At 42.0% G+C, this 14726-nt stretch overlaps 1 protein-coding gene across 2 annotated transcripts in view; it reads left to right on the top strand.

Annotated features, from left to right (window-relative positions):
• The window catches only part of ADAMTS16 (ADAM metallopeptidase with thrombospondin type 1 motif 16), a 220483-nt gene that overhangs the window by 59662 nt on the left and 146095 nt on the right, over positions 1-14726 (top strand). Inside the window, exon 4 of one of the 2 annotated variants that reach the window (XM_075828498.1) lies at positions 11936-12236. In XM_075828498.1, coding sequence (XP_075684613.1) covers positions 11936-12236 — 301 coding nt within the window. Of the gene's footprint in view, positions 1-11935; positions 12241-14726 lie in introns of those variants that run through there. The other variant, XM_075828499.1, reaches the window with a different exon arrangement.

Below are 14726 nucleotides of genomic sequence, written 5' to 3'. Positions count from 1 at the left end.
TACGCAAGGATCCCATCGCCGTTGGTGCTTGGAGCAGCTACGTTTGTCGTGTGAACGAGGCCTAGGTGAGTATAATGCTTTATTTGTTTGGGGGCGCTATCTACAGGGGGGGATGTATGGCACTATGTACAAGGGAGAGGGGGCACTATCTACAGGGGGGGAAATATGGCACTATCTACAGGGGACTGCATGGCACTATCTACAGCGGTGGCTGTATGGTACTATCTACAAGGGGGAGATGGGTAGGCACTATCTACAGGTGGCTATATAGCACTATCTACAAGGTGGAGGTGGGGGACACTACAGGGGGATGTATGGCACTATCTACAAGGGAAGGTGGGGGCACTATCTACAAGGGGAGATGTGGGCACTATTTACAGGGGGCTGTATGGCACTATCTGCAAGGGAGGATGGGGAGCACTATCTACAAGGGGGGCTGTATAGCACTATCTACAAGGGGGGCTGCATGGCACTATCTACAGGTGGGGTGGTGGCGCTATTTACAGGGGGCTGTATGGCACTATCTACATGGGCTGTATGGCACTATCAACAAGGGGAGATGGGGTGATATCTACAAGCGGGGATTTATGGCACTATCTACAAGGGGAGGTGGGACGATATCTACAAGGGGGGATGTATGGCACTATCTACAAGGGGGAGGTGGGGGCACTATCTACTGTGGCGGCTGTAGATCACTATCTAAAAGGGGGAGGTGGTTGGGCACTACAGGGGGGCGTATGACTGGATGCACTATCTACAGGGGTCGCTGTATGGCACAATCTACAAGGGGGAGGTGGGTGGGCACTATCTACAGGTGGGCCGTATGGCACTATCTACAGGTGGAGGTGGTGGCGGCGCTATTTACAGGGCGCTGTATGGCACTATCTACATGGGGGGCTGTATGGCACTATCTACAAGGGGAAGTGGGGCGATATCTACAAGGGGGATGTATGACACGATCTACAAGGGAGAGGTGGGGGCACTATCTACAGTGGCGGCTGTATGGCACTATCTACAAGGGGGAGGTGGTTGGGCACTACAGGGGGGCTGTATGGCACTATATACAAGGGAAGGTGGGGGCACTATCTACTAGCGGAGATGGCGGCACTATTTACAGGGGGCTGTATGGCACTATCTACAAGGGGGAGGTGGGGGCACTATCTAAAAGGTGGGCTTTATGGCACTGTCTACAAGGGGAAGGGGCACTATCTACAGAGGAGAAGGGTGGCACTATCTACAAGGGGGTGTGACAACATCTACAGGGGGCTGTATAAAACTGTCTACATGGGGGCTGTATGGCACAATCTACAGGGGGCCTGTATGGCAGAATCTACAGGGGGCTGTATGGCACTATCTACAAGTGGGAGGTGGGGGACACTATCTACAAGGGGGCTGTATGGCACTGTCTACAAGGGGGAGGGGGCACTATCTACAGTGGTGAAGGGTGGCACTATCTACAAGGGTGTGTGACACCATCTACAGGGGGCTGTATAAAACTGTCTACATGGGGGCTGTATGGCACAATCTACAGGGGGCCTGTATGGCAGAATCTACAGGGGGCTGTATGGCACTATCTACAAGGGGGAGGTGGAGGCACTATCTAAAAGGTGGGTTGTATGGCACTGTCTACAAGGGGAAGGGGGCACTATCTACAGAGGAGAAGGGTGGCACTATCTACAAGGGGGTGTGACACCATTTACAGGGGGCTGTATAAAACTGTCTACATGGGGCTGTATGGCACAATCTACAGGGGGCCTGTATGGCAGAATCTACAGGGGGCTGTATGGCACTATCTACAAGTGGGAGGTGGGGGGCACTATCTACAAGGGGGCTGTATGGCACTGTCTACAAGGGGGAGGGGGCACTATCTACAGTGGTGAAGGGTGGCACTATCTAAAAGGGGGTGTGACAATTTTCAGGGAGGGCTGTATAGCACTTTACAGGGGGCTGTAAGGCACAATCTACACGGGCTGTATGGCAGAATTCACAGGGGGGCTGTATGGAAGAATCTACAGGGGGACTGTATGGCACAATCTACAGGGGGAACTATCTACAGGGGGCACTAGCTACAAGGGGAGGGGCTGTGTGTGGCACCCAGAGGAGGGGGGCCCAGTAAAATGTTTGTTTTAGGGCCCAGTCTTTCCTAGTTACATCCATGTATACAAGCTCACAAGAACTGGACAGTTGAAGGTTTGGAAAGACATTACTTGATCTGACAAATCTACTCCATGTAGGTTGTGGGGTGAGATATCAAAGTAAACCAAATTAATGAATCAATTGATCACACCTTGTATCAGGGGTTATGGCTAGTTGTGTTGGTGGTGTAATTGGGGTGGATTTTTCCTGACAAATCCCATAAAATTTTCCCTAGTTTCATAATGAAATGGATTCATTAATTTAAATGTTAAGTACAAGGAAGTCATTTTTAAAAAAGGAGAAAAAAATGAAGGAAATTCAGTTGTGATCAGCTCTAGTCTAGAAATTTTTTGTCTTTGATTTGGACCCTGGTGCCGACAACATCTTCACTTTGCAAGGCAGGACTAATGTAATGAAAAAGTATAAGGTTTAGTTATAACATAAGTCATGAAACATATATTTCACACAACAATGACTTTTTGTTCTAGCACCTTAGTAGGTATCTGTCGCCAATTGATTACATCATTGGTCTAGAAATAATTCATATGTTAAATTAACTGCATTATCTTATGTTATTGCTGGGAGGCATCTTTAGGCTTTATAGTGCACAATGTACAGTGTATCCCAGTGCCAATTGGGTTCATTCCGACTTTCAAACCACAAAATATAGGAATTTACAGAACAGTTCCAGCAGCTTAGATCATTGCCTTTCATTTTTTAATGACAACATTGTACTGTATATTGCTATACATTAGACACACCTTTTACTATCTGGTTATAAAAGCATGATAAGTATGTATGACAAATGTCTATCATTGTACAGACATCTATTATAACCAGTTCACACACATTTCACGGTTTAACATGAAAATGCAATATCTTATGTTAATTCAATTATTTATGACATAACAATTTTACATATTGCTTTACATATTGCAACTGGTGCCAGTACGGCATTTTTGTGAATGGAATGAGAATGATCAGAAATAGGTCACATAGCATTAATGCCAACATAGTACTTCTACATATAGAACATTTTCTTTCCTTACTCTATCACACCACTAGCCACTTTATATCCTGTAACATAAAGCCAAACAGTGCCTACATAGTTCCATACATTACTCACACATCGCCATATAGTATTCACATAATGCCAAATAGTGCCTCCATTGCAAGAAGATACTCCCAGCTGTTAGGACCATTTGATACTTGGTGGCATAAGGAGGGGACGCAATGGGTAGCTTTTTTTGTTTTTTTTAGTGGCGGTGATAAAAGTTCTGATAAAAGCTATCTTCCAAGTTTAATACAGGCATTACAGCAGTAGAGTAACTACCGCGGTAGCAGCCGCAGCGACTGCTATGGGGCCCACGGCTTGAGGGGGCCCATACCACCAGCCGACACCCCCCCCATATGCCCGGTGGCACCACTAGCAGCCGTTATGGCTGTTACAGCGGTAGTGATGCTACTACGTGGCCCACGCCGTTGAGCCTCTAACATGTATGGGCCTGGCGACACAGGCCCTGTCATGCCCGGGGGCGTCGCTAGTAACGGAGGGGGCCCTCGGTGCTAGTGACAGTCACCCCCTCTTGCAGTAATTGTACCCACGTCAATAGCACGCAGGTACAATAACATGCTTCAGCGCTAGATAGCTGGTTCTGTGCCCGACCATTGAGCGCCTTACATTGATGCTGATTGGTGGGGCAAAATCACTTGCCCCGCTAATCAGTGCCTTCCAACGATGCTAGCCTCCGTGCTTGAAAGGCGATGATTGACGGGGCATGTCATTCTGCTCTGCCAATCAGCGCCTTTGAACGACGCGCCACTTGCGTCGTTCAGCTCCAGCAGACCTGCTCAGAAGAGAGCAGATTTGCATTTCCACCGGATAGCGCGGGAACAGGATCAGAGTGAGTATGTAATTTTTTAATTTTTTTATACTAAAACTAAGTGGCGTTATCAACACTGGGGGCTCTATCTACAGGTTGGGATCTCTATGTGGGGATGTGGGCCACTATATACAGGGGGGTCTATATGTGGGCCACTATATACAGGGGGGCTCTATATGTGGGGATGTGGGCCACTATATACAGGGTGGTCTATATGTGGGATGTGGGCCACTGTATACAGGGGGGTCTATACGTGGGGATGTGGGGCACTATCTACAAGGGGTTCTATATGTGGGGATGTGGGGCACTATATACAGGGGGAGCTATATGTGGAACACTATATACAGGGATGGGCTATATGTAGAGCACTATCTATAGGGCAGCTATTTGTAGTGCACTATCTATAGGGGTGGGCTATATGTGGGACACTATATACAGGGGTGGGTTACCTGTGGGGCACTAGCTACAGTGGAGCTATATGTAGGGCACTGTCTACAGGGGTGTGCTATAGGTGGGACACTATATACAGGGGGAGCTATATGCGAGGTAGTATCTACAGAGGTAGGCTATACGTGGAGCGCTATCTATAGGGGAAGCTATATGTAGGGCAGCACAGTAGCTCAGTGGTTAGCACTATTGCCTTGCAGCTCTGGAGTCCATATGTGGGCACTATCTACAGAGGGTTGGATGTGGGACACTATCTACAGGGGCTTCTATGTAGGGCACTATCTACAGAGGCTTTATGGGGGTCACTATCTACAGGGGGCTATGGGGCACTATCTACAGGGGGCACGGTGTGTGTGTGTGTGTGTGTGTGTGTGTGTGTGTGTGTGTGTGTATGTGGGACAGTGTATGGTACTATTATAATCAGGGACACAGTGTATGACGCTATTATATTTAGAGGTGCAGTACATGGCCCTTTATTGTATTTAGAGGTGTTGAGAATTTTAACTTCGTTTATAGGTGCAGAAATGTTTTAAAAGTGAGTGAGAAGCTGAAGACATCTGAGCGGAAAACTGCAGAAATGGGTCGTTGCCGGGAGAAATCCATCATAGAGGTCTGGACCGGAGAGAAAAGAAAAGAACTCGAATCTGAAACGTCACTGGTGAGTCACTTAATGTAAATGTTTATTCTGCCTCTAATCAGTACTGTAGTCACTGTATGATCTGCACCGAGATAATGGGTGGTATGATTATTTTTTTTGTGAAACAGCAACTCCCAGCATATCCTTACCATTGTTCGGTCCATGCTAGGAGCTGTAGTTGCACTAAATTAAGCTGTATTTGTACTGGTGTTGTATATATGTACTGAGCTTGGTTCTGGGGCTGTATATATGTACTGATCTTTCTTCTGGTATTGTATATATGTACTGAGCGTGGTTCTAGTGCTGTATTTATGTACTGAGGTTGGTTCTGGTGCTGTACATATGTATGAGCTCGGTTCTGGAGCTGTAATTATATAGGATATACTTATATTAACAAAATTGCAGGGCAGATGGAATTGTTCTCAATTCATTGTATATTTCATAGGAACCTGTGTGGTATTTTTAACCCCTTAAACTGCCAACATGCGGTAATACATGACCTGACAATATTTTCAAATGTATGTTTTTTTCAGATGCAGCGAAATCTTTAAAATCCACTTTTAAAGCGGTGCACACTATATGCTAATTACTCATTAAAGGGTCATGGGGCGGTGCTGCTATTCTGAAGAGTCACATAGTCCTTCCTCCAAACCCACCTTTCCATGTTTGATTGACAGCCCCCTCGCTGATACAACTTTCTCGGATGCACCATTGCCTTGTGGCACTATATACAAGGGGGATGTGTGGCACTATACACAAGGGCAGCTGTGTGGCACTATAGACAAGGGGGAGCTGTGTGGCACTATATACAGGGGGGCTTAATGGCGATATCTTTAGGGGGCTGTATGGCACTATCTACAAGGGGGAGGTGGGGGGCTCTATGTACAAGTGGGGTGTGACACTGTCTATAGGCGGGGCTGTATAGTACTGTCTACAGGGGGGCTGTATGGCACATTCTACAGGGTGCACTATCTCTAAGGGGGGCTGCTTGTGGCACCTGGGGGGCCCAGTGAAGAGTTAGCTATGGGGCCCAGTCTTTCCTAGTTACGCCCCTGCATTACAGCATGGTGCAGAAAATTGGGAGATTTACCAAAACTAGAAAAAAGGAAAAACTAAAGCCTCATGCCCACTTCAGTTTTTTCCTTCAGAGTACTATCCGTTTTTGTCACTGATAGCACCCTGAACCCATTAATTTCAATGGGCCCATGCAAACTTCCGTTATTTTGACTGATCCGTTGTTCCGTTCCATCAAAAGTAGAGCATGTCCTACTTTAGTCAGTGATTCTGTGACCGTGGGGCCCTTAGAAGTCAATGGGTCTGTCAAAAAAACGGAAGGCTTCCGCGTGCAGTCCTTTTTTGACGGATCTGTTGCCCTAGCAATGGCAGGGCGTGCCAAAGTTCACAGACTGTGACATGTGAAAGTTCAAATAAAGTTCAGTACCTTCTTTTTTCTTAACGGAAACACGGAAGCCAAACGAAAGCACAACGTCCATTTGAGACGGAACGGACACGGATTACACATGGAAACAACACGGATACCATAACAGACACACGGATCCATGAGAAACGGCCGTGAAAATCATGATGGAAGTGTGCATGAGGCCTAACTATGAGCCAAAAGCAATTGATCAGGGGGTGACTTTTATTTTCCAAAGGGCCTTTTGCTTGCTATACGCAAAACTCCACTTTTTCTTTGCACTAGTTTTGATAATTGTGCCAATTGTATTTTTTATGAATGTCAATAAGTGGATTTTTTATATTAATAATAATAACATTGAAAAAAAAAATACAATACTCAGGTACATGTAGAAAATGTTATCACTAATGCCAGGACGTTACGACAATGTAGACTTTTTGTCTAAGCAATGGAAAAGTCTAACAAAGAAAGGATTCAGTGGTTGCATAAGAGTTGTGTGTATGTACTGAACCAAATAGACCAAATACATAAAAATTATCATGACAATTTTTAAATATTGAGGTGAGATTTCTGATAATGATAAAGCAAGTGACCTATTCTTACTTTCCGAGAGGTCCAGCATAGATTTATTTCTATGGTTATAACTTGCTTTGTGGCTAGAAATATAGCAGATGTTAACTTTTGGCCAAAATTGTATTGTGTCTGTTATTGTGTCTGTTAAATAACTACTCTATAAACTCTTATCCATAATTGCATAATTTACACATCAGGTTCACATGTTTTCCTGGCACCAAGTGTGTAACCATGGACTGTTGAAAGTGTTTCATGCAATACTATTCTCTGCAAAGCGTTACGTATATATCACACCTACACATCTTCCATGGACATGTATGACTGCTTACAGAACAATGGGGTAACACACGTTGACTTTCTTATTAAACATTAGTTTGTGCCTACAGTAGGTAAACTATTGGGATAAAAGTGTTATGGTTTCCCCATACACTAAAAAGCTCTCTGTAAACGTAAAGATTAATGATTGTATGGAATAATTGTGTCGAACACATTTACAACTCTACTTTAAGCAACTTCACGAGTAGGAAGAGAAGTATTTTGTACAACTGTGTATTCTATGTTTTTAAAGCCTGTGTAAATAGTTGTGTTCTGTATGGGTCATTGGAATTAAAAGCCAAAGAATGCCTCTTTCCCTGTACATGAAATATAGATTGACAAGCTGACTATGACATAATAGTGTACCAACCTGCAACGTTTTATTGCTTGTATGGACTTGCAGATGAATTTTATAAATGTTTAGGATTTAGGATGACGTTTGCATTTCAGAATAAGGCCACATCAGATTGCTTAACGTGTACCTTCAACCAAAATGGGATCTTGCCTTTGAATCCTCATGCACAGTAACTGTGTGCAGTCTTTTTCTTGTAGACTCGGTCAGTTGTTTTTTAGTTTTCCTGTGCTTCCAGGACAAATATTAGCTACCTCCTATCGGACATATTAGTTCTCATGGGACTAATTTCTATTTTACCTATTTGCCAAGTGGTCCCCATCCACCCTCTCCACACTCATTTCTCATTGGCATTTGGTGACAGCGAGAGAACCCCTTCCCATCCCTTTCATTGTGCAAAAGACATGTTGATTGAATATATGCTCAAAGAAAAGTTGAATGGCGACAGTCCATATATCAATGTAGCTACAGCGTATAAAAGGAGAGTCCAAGATCTCTATTCAATATAAAAACATCAACGATAGGTACTCCGTAGCTACACATTGCATAATGGAGTATGTGGCAGAACTCCAACTAGGGTTTCTCACCACCTGTATACACGAAAAGGAAAATAGTTTTCACATTAAGCAGTCGATAGGTATCTGGTCTCTCTCTCTGTATTCTGTATACAGTAAAGAAAGAAAAAAGAGGTTATTTATTATTACCACCCCAAAGGAAACACTTTTTTACATACATAAAGTCCCGTTGTAAGGCCTTGTCATGCCCAAGGCTGTATCACTCCTCCGGTTGCACATTAAGAAATAATTCTAAAGAATCGCATATAAGTACCAGTACAAGTTATAAAACACCAAAAATGATTAACTATAAAATATAATTATTTTTTTTGTAAATCTTAAAAAGATGTAATTTGCTAAAGGTAAAATGAGATATCTCCTTCCAAAAGTTTACCCTAAATTTATTTTCTATTACCTCCCCAGAATGAAGAGCATTCATTTTATCTTATTAACTTGTCATGTGATACCTGACAGCCAATTACAGGTCTAGTTTAAATTACAATGTATTACCGTAGTTTAGTTTCCCAAACTATGCATCACTATTAATGTTGGTCATGTGGCTCGGCCGAATCAATAATATGGCCAAATGCCCATGAAATTAACTAATAATGAGATCTTTATATTTAGGTGGTACAGGATGATATGTATGTGAAAAGTTTTTTTTCCTTCAAGTTAGTAATAATACATAATCATTTGTATGTTTAACTGTATACAAAATTATTGATGGTATATTTAAAATAGGAGTAATATACAGTATGTAATACATAGTATCTATATTTTCGAATATGTCTACATGTGACTATATAAACATAGAGCTCGAGATACTGATTGTGCCCCAGAAGAAGCCAAGAATCAGCAAAACCCAGGGTAGGGCTGTTATCAGCATGCCGCATGCTTTTAATTTGGATTTTATCAAATATACTTTTTAATTTGGATTTTTGTTGAGTATAAATTAAATTCCTTTCATTTGAACAGTTGTGAAATTATAGCTTCCCACTTATACAGGGAACTTGCATAATGCAGATAATTTGATCATCACACAAGGCTTTAAAACCTGCCAGCGCATGGTTCGTGGAAGATTGCAGAGAGAGACCGAACACATATCGACTGCTTAACTTGAAAACCATTGTCCTTTTTGGGTAAAGTGGTGGGGAGTTACCCTAGTTGATGTTCTGCTACCATATTCCATTACACAGTGTTCTGTCATGGAGTAGTGTTCATCGAAGTTTTGTAAAATAATATAATATAATATAATGTAAAACATGGTATCAGTGACTCTTTTTTATATTAAAATGGGATATTTTTGTACAATACCTGCTAAAATACATAGGTAGTGCAATGAGCTGCCATGTTTTTGTACTGTCTGAGCAGATTTGGTAGAGAGGACTATGAAGAAACCAAAAAAGGTGGTTCAAATTACACTTGCATTTTATATAAAATCTATAATAAACAATATATATGATAAGCACCCCTTAATAAGTCCAACAAACTGAACGTTAAGCAGGTGCATTGCCATGTTTCAGGCCTACCATCGGTAACAATCACGTTTTATGTTTTAAGAAATACCTATTTAGGCAATCTAAGGCAAAAGGTAAAATCTTTCTAGATTAATAATGTACAAAATTATAAATTGTATAATAATTTAACATGATCTGTGTAAATTTGCCAGTGCACTGTGAAAATCGGCGAGTTGGTTTAAGAAATAGTGACCAAGAATCAATCCAATAAAACATCCTTAGGCCCCATGTACACAACCGTAGTTTTCATCCGTAATTACGAATCCGTTATTACAGATGAAATTGCGGACCCATTCATTTCTATAGGCCACGGACACCTCTACGTAAATTTACGGAAAATATAGGGCATGTCCTATTCTTGTCTATGGGCGCGTCCGCAATTGCGGACACCTACGAATGTGCATCTGTATTTGCGGATCCGTATTTGCGGACAGTAAAAACCCTTGCGGTCGCGTGCATAAGGCCTTATTCAAAGAAAATGCATCTAATATAAATTTGTGGTATATTATTTTGTGGCAGTGATGAAATTAATACCCGACATGAGTAGTTTACAGTTTTCCAGAATAACCTCTTCACAGAAAGCATGAGAGATATGAGAATTACATAACGTTTAGGTCTGCTAATGCTTTCTACATAATTTTTACTTAAGGGTATGTGCACACACACTAATTACGTCCGTAATTGACGGACGTATTTCGGCCGCAAGTCCCGGACCGAACACAGTGCAGGGAGCCGGGCTCCTAGCATCATACTTATGTCCCGTACTGTAATCATGTTTTCAGTACGGGACAGTAGTTCCACGGAGAGGCAGGGACTCCTAGCATCGTACATAAGTATGATGCTAGGAGCCCGGCTCCCTGCACTGTGTTCGGTCCACTACTTGCGGCCGAAATACGTCCGTCAATTATGGACGTAATTAGTGTGTGTGCACATACCCTTAAGGGAACCTGTCACCAGCATTTCACTTATTAAACCAGCAATACCTGGTGGAAGTGGGTCAAAAATAATTTCTATATAACCTATAATTGTCTTCTTATTCGGCTCTGTAGCTTTAGTATTCAGTTTTTTAGTGTTCCCACACCGTATGCTAATGAGCAGAAAAGAGTCATATCTTCGTTTGAAAAGAGTCATATCTTCATTCCTCAAGTCTTTCCGAGTTTACCCTGCCTCCTTACTTTTGATTGACAGCTCCTGCCTTCCCCCAGCACACAAAATCCTGCGCTTGTGTATTGATGTCCTCTTCTGGTGTGTGCGCACAAAGGGACACCAGATTATTACGATAAAAGGCACAAAATGTTTGCAGACCGTTATTTACAGTCGGAGGAGGAGTTTAGGAGAGGAGAGAACGGCAATGAACTTTTGATAGCAGCGGCCAGTGAGGGATAAGTAAGGTTCAATAGGTGAAATGCTGGTGACAGGTTCCCTTTAAGATACTGTTTTACAAGATGAAACGGGTTTATTTATTCATACATTTATCAAGTACGGTGTTTATTTTAAAGGTGTTTTACTACAAAAGTCAATAATACATGTCATGGCAGTCACATTGGGGGAGCTACAGCAGCATGATCTTGTGTAGAGTTTGCTGTATACTTACCTATGTGTGAGAACATGCAAGGCAACTTTTTCATTAAAAGTGAAGATTTGGATCTACATTTTCTTAAAACGGATTTGTCATCATACTATGCTGTACTGTTGAAGCGTAGCACAGTATGAGGACAGGTCTTCTCTACTATTAGCCAAAATGGCACAAATCATATTGTACCATTATACTAATAGCAGGTAGGAAAGAATACAGAAGACTAATAGTTATGAGTAAGGCCCTGTTCACATCAGCATTGCTCTTCTGTTGAGGGGTTCCATCAGAGGTTTCCATCGGGGGAACCCCACAAAGGAAAGGCAAACGGAAACCTTAGCTTCCGTTTGCATCACCATTGATCTCCATTGTGACGGAAATTTTGCTAATGGTTTCCGTTTGTCACCGTTGGGTTTTCTTGGAAAAACGTATTTAACATATGTTTAAAATGTGCTTATTTTACTTTGTCCATTTCTTAGTCTTCCTCATAACTGTACATGTTGGTGATATATATATGTATTCTGTTTCTAGTCAGGCTTAATAAGGACGCAAGATGCTGATTATTTCTTGAAACCGCTGCCTGAACATATTGCACTCAAACACAATTACTCCACTTCAGATGGCCACCAGCCCCATGTTCTATATAAGAGATCAACTGACAAACAAATGTACAAGGAAAATATGGTATCTCTAGTTGAGAGGCAGCACGAACTGGAAAATTATAATTGGATTTATCATGCCCCAGCAAAACCATCTCATTCAGATCAACAGCAAGTGGACCACAGACATGGAAGAAGTGAAAAACAGCACTACTGTGGAAGACGCAAGAAATGTATGTAAGGACATATTATTATTATTATATTTTAAACTCTAAGAAAGTAGTTTCAAATTATTAACCTTAAAGACGGATACTATACACAGTAAACTTTTAGTAGTGTTGACAGGCATCATAAAAAAATACCAAAGCATTCACACAATTTCTAAGCTAAGCAGTCTACTAGACATAAAGTTGTCTAAGGCCCCATGCACACGACCTTAGGCCTAAGGCCCTATGCACACGACCGTAAAAAACCTTCGTTTTTGCGGACCACAATTGCGGTCCACAAAAATGGACCCATTCACTTTCATTGAACGCGGACACCTTTCCGTAGCGCTACGGGTCGGTGTCCGTGCGGGCCATGATTTCGGGCACGTTCGTGTGCATGGGGCCTTAGGCCCCATGCACACAACAGTATTTTCATCTATCCCGAAATACTGTCAGTAAATACGGATCAGTAGGCGTCCGTATTTCATCAGTATATACGGAAGGATTACTGTATTGCAGTATTACTGTATTGCAGTATTACTGTATTGCATCCGTATTGCATCCGTATATATACAGATCGTTACAAAAAGAGGGAGGTTGCAAATTATGTCATCAACATGTTGCCTAGCAATGCTTCAGTAAATACGGACAGTATACGAATGCACATCAGTAGCGATCCGTATTTACGGAAGCTCCCATAGACTACTATGGGAGAGTCCTTGCCGTAATTACTGACAAGAATAGAACAGGTTCTATGATTTTTTCAGCACGGACACCCATGAGTAAAAATACTGAAAGGTGTCCGTGGCCAATAGAAACGAATGGGTCCGTAATTACTGTCAGTATTTATTGTCAGTATTTACTGTCAGTAATTACAGAGGAAAAATACTGTCGTGTCCATGGGGCCTAATTAAATGAAACTTTTTATGCTACAGATGTATATGAAAGACTTATTCCCTATAAAAACTATTAAACACACATTTTTTATGTTTTAGGGGTTTTTGGCTTCTCTGCAACATTAATGGCTAGGATCACACACTTCGCGGCAGTTTTTGGTTCCGTTTTTTAAGCCAAAGCCAGAAGTGGATCCAAAAGTAGGGAAAGGTATAAAGAAAAGACTGATGCATCTCTTTTCTTATGTGTCCACTCGCGTGATTGGCTAAAAAAAACGGAGCCAAAAACTGTATTAAATCTGTGTGTGTGTGATCCTGGCCTAAATCAGAGTAACTATATTGAGGCTTTTTTCCACTGATCAATATAAAAAGACTCTTAATGGGGTTATCTGACTTTACAAAATAAAAAAATAAAAACATGTGTGAAATGGGCACATACTCACATGTGCTTCCTGTGACGGCTTCTGTGTCTTCATTTGCAAAAAATCCCTCGTTGCATTATTTTTTACATGTCCCTTATCTCCAAACAGGGTTCCCTTATCTCACATTCACTGGTCTCAGTTCTCAAAACTATATGTCCCATGATTCTTCTATCTGGCATCTGAAAATAAACCCTCCCTCTCCAGACTCATCCCTGCCCTCTGTCTTGTTACTGCCTCTTTACAAAAAAACTTCACATGACCTGGGACGTTTTGTTCAGCGGGAATTGCAACTACTGGAGGATTTGTCATCTGATCAGTGACGTTTTATATCTTTGTCCCATTAAGAGCTGAGAGGAGATTAAAATAGGAAACATCACTGATCCATTGTTTACAGCGGCAGTGCCATGTACTCAAACGGTGCATGTACCAAATGCAGGGTATATTAGTGTCTTAAATTTGTGTTATTGAATGAAAAAAATATATATTTTTTAACGTTTTGATAACCCCTTTAAATTTTAAATTAAATGCAAATCCCCACAAAATAATCTGCATTCATTATAAATTTCAGACCAGAATAACTGACACGTCTAAATAATTTCTAGTTAAGCCACTTGGATTTAGTTTGTGTTAAAGCATTGCAACAGTGTGCCATGTGGTACAAAAAAAAAGTGCTGCAAAAGAACACAAATGCGATTTTGCGATGCAGTTGTTGGCTTGCAGGTGAAACACGTTTTTTTAACATGTTTAACCTGATTTTGGCACGAGAGGGAGACAGAGGAGTGAACTATGTTCTAGTCTCTCTGTCTCTGCATGTATAGGAGACTCTGTGAGAGGGGAATGCAAAATAGGTGATTGGTCAGAGCACACAGCAGAGCTCTCTAGCTTCCCCCCAGGAAGAACCCATCACTACTCATCACAGTTATAGAGAGAAAAAGAGGGAAGACCCAAAAGATGCCCCCCCCCCTCTTCTTGGGTCCAGAGCATAAGAGGAATTTTTTAATGAGGGTAGGGGCATTAAGATTAACGTCGTACATGGGGATACATAGTCCACAACATCTCTAGGCAGCTGTGGGCCATCAATGATGAGCTATCAAGTCCTAAGTCTTTCGGATACCAGAGTGCCTCGTCAGCGACCATTTGGCTTGGCGAGGATTTAGTTGTGCTGACTGTAGGTACGCGAGGTGCTTGTGATCCGTATAAAT

This window comes from Rhinoderma darwinii, chromosome 5 (genome assembly GCF_050947455.1).
Source record: "Rhinoderma darwinii isolate aRhiDar2 chromosome 5, aRhiDar2.hap1, whole genome shotgun sequence".
NCBI classification, from domain to species: Eukaryota; Metazoa; Chordata; class Amphibia; order Anura; family Rhinodermatidae; genus Rhinoderma; species Rhinoderma darwinii.
Note: the sequence above shows the minus strand (reverse complement) of the source record. Positions and strands in the feature narration are given on the sequence as shown.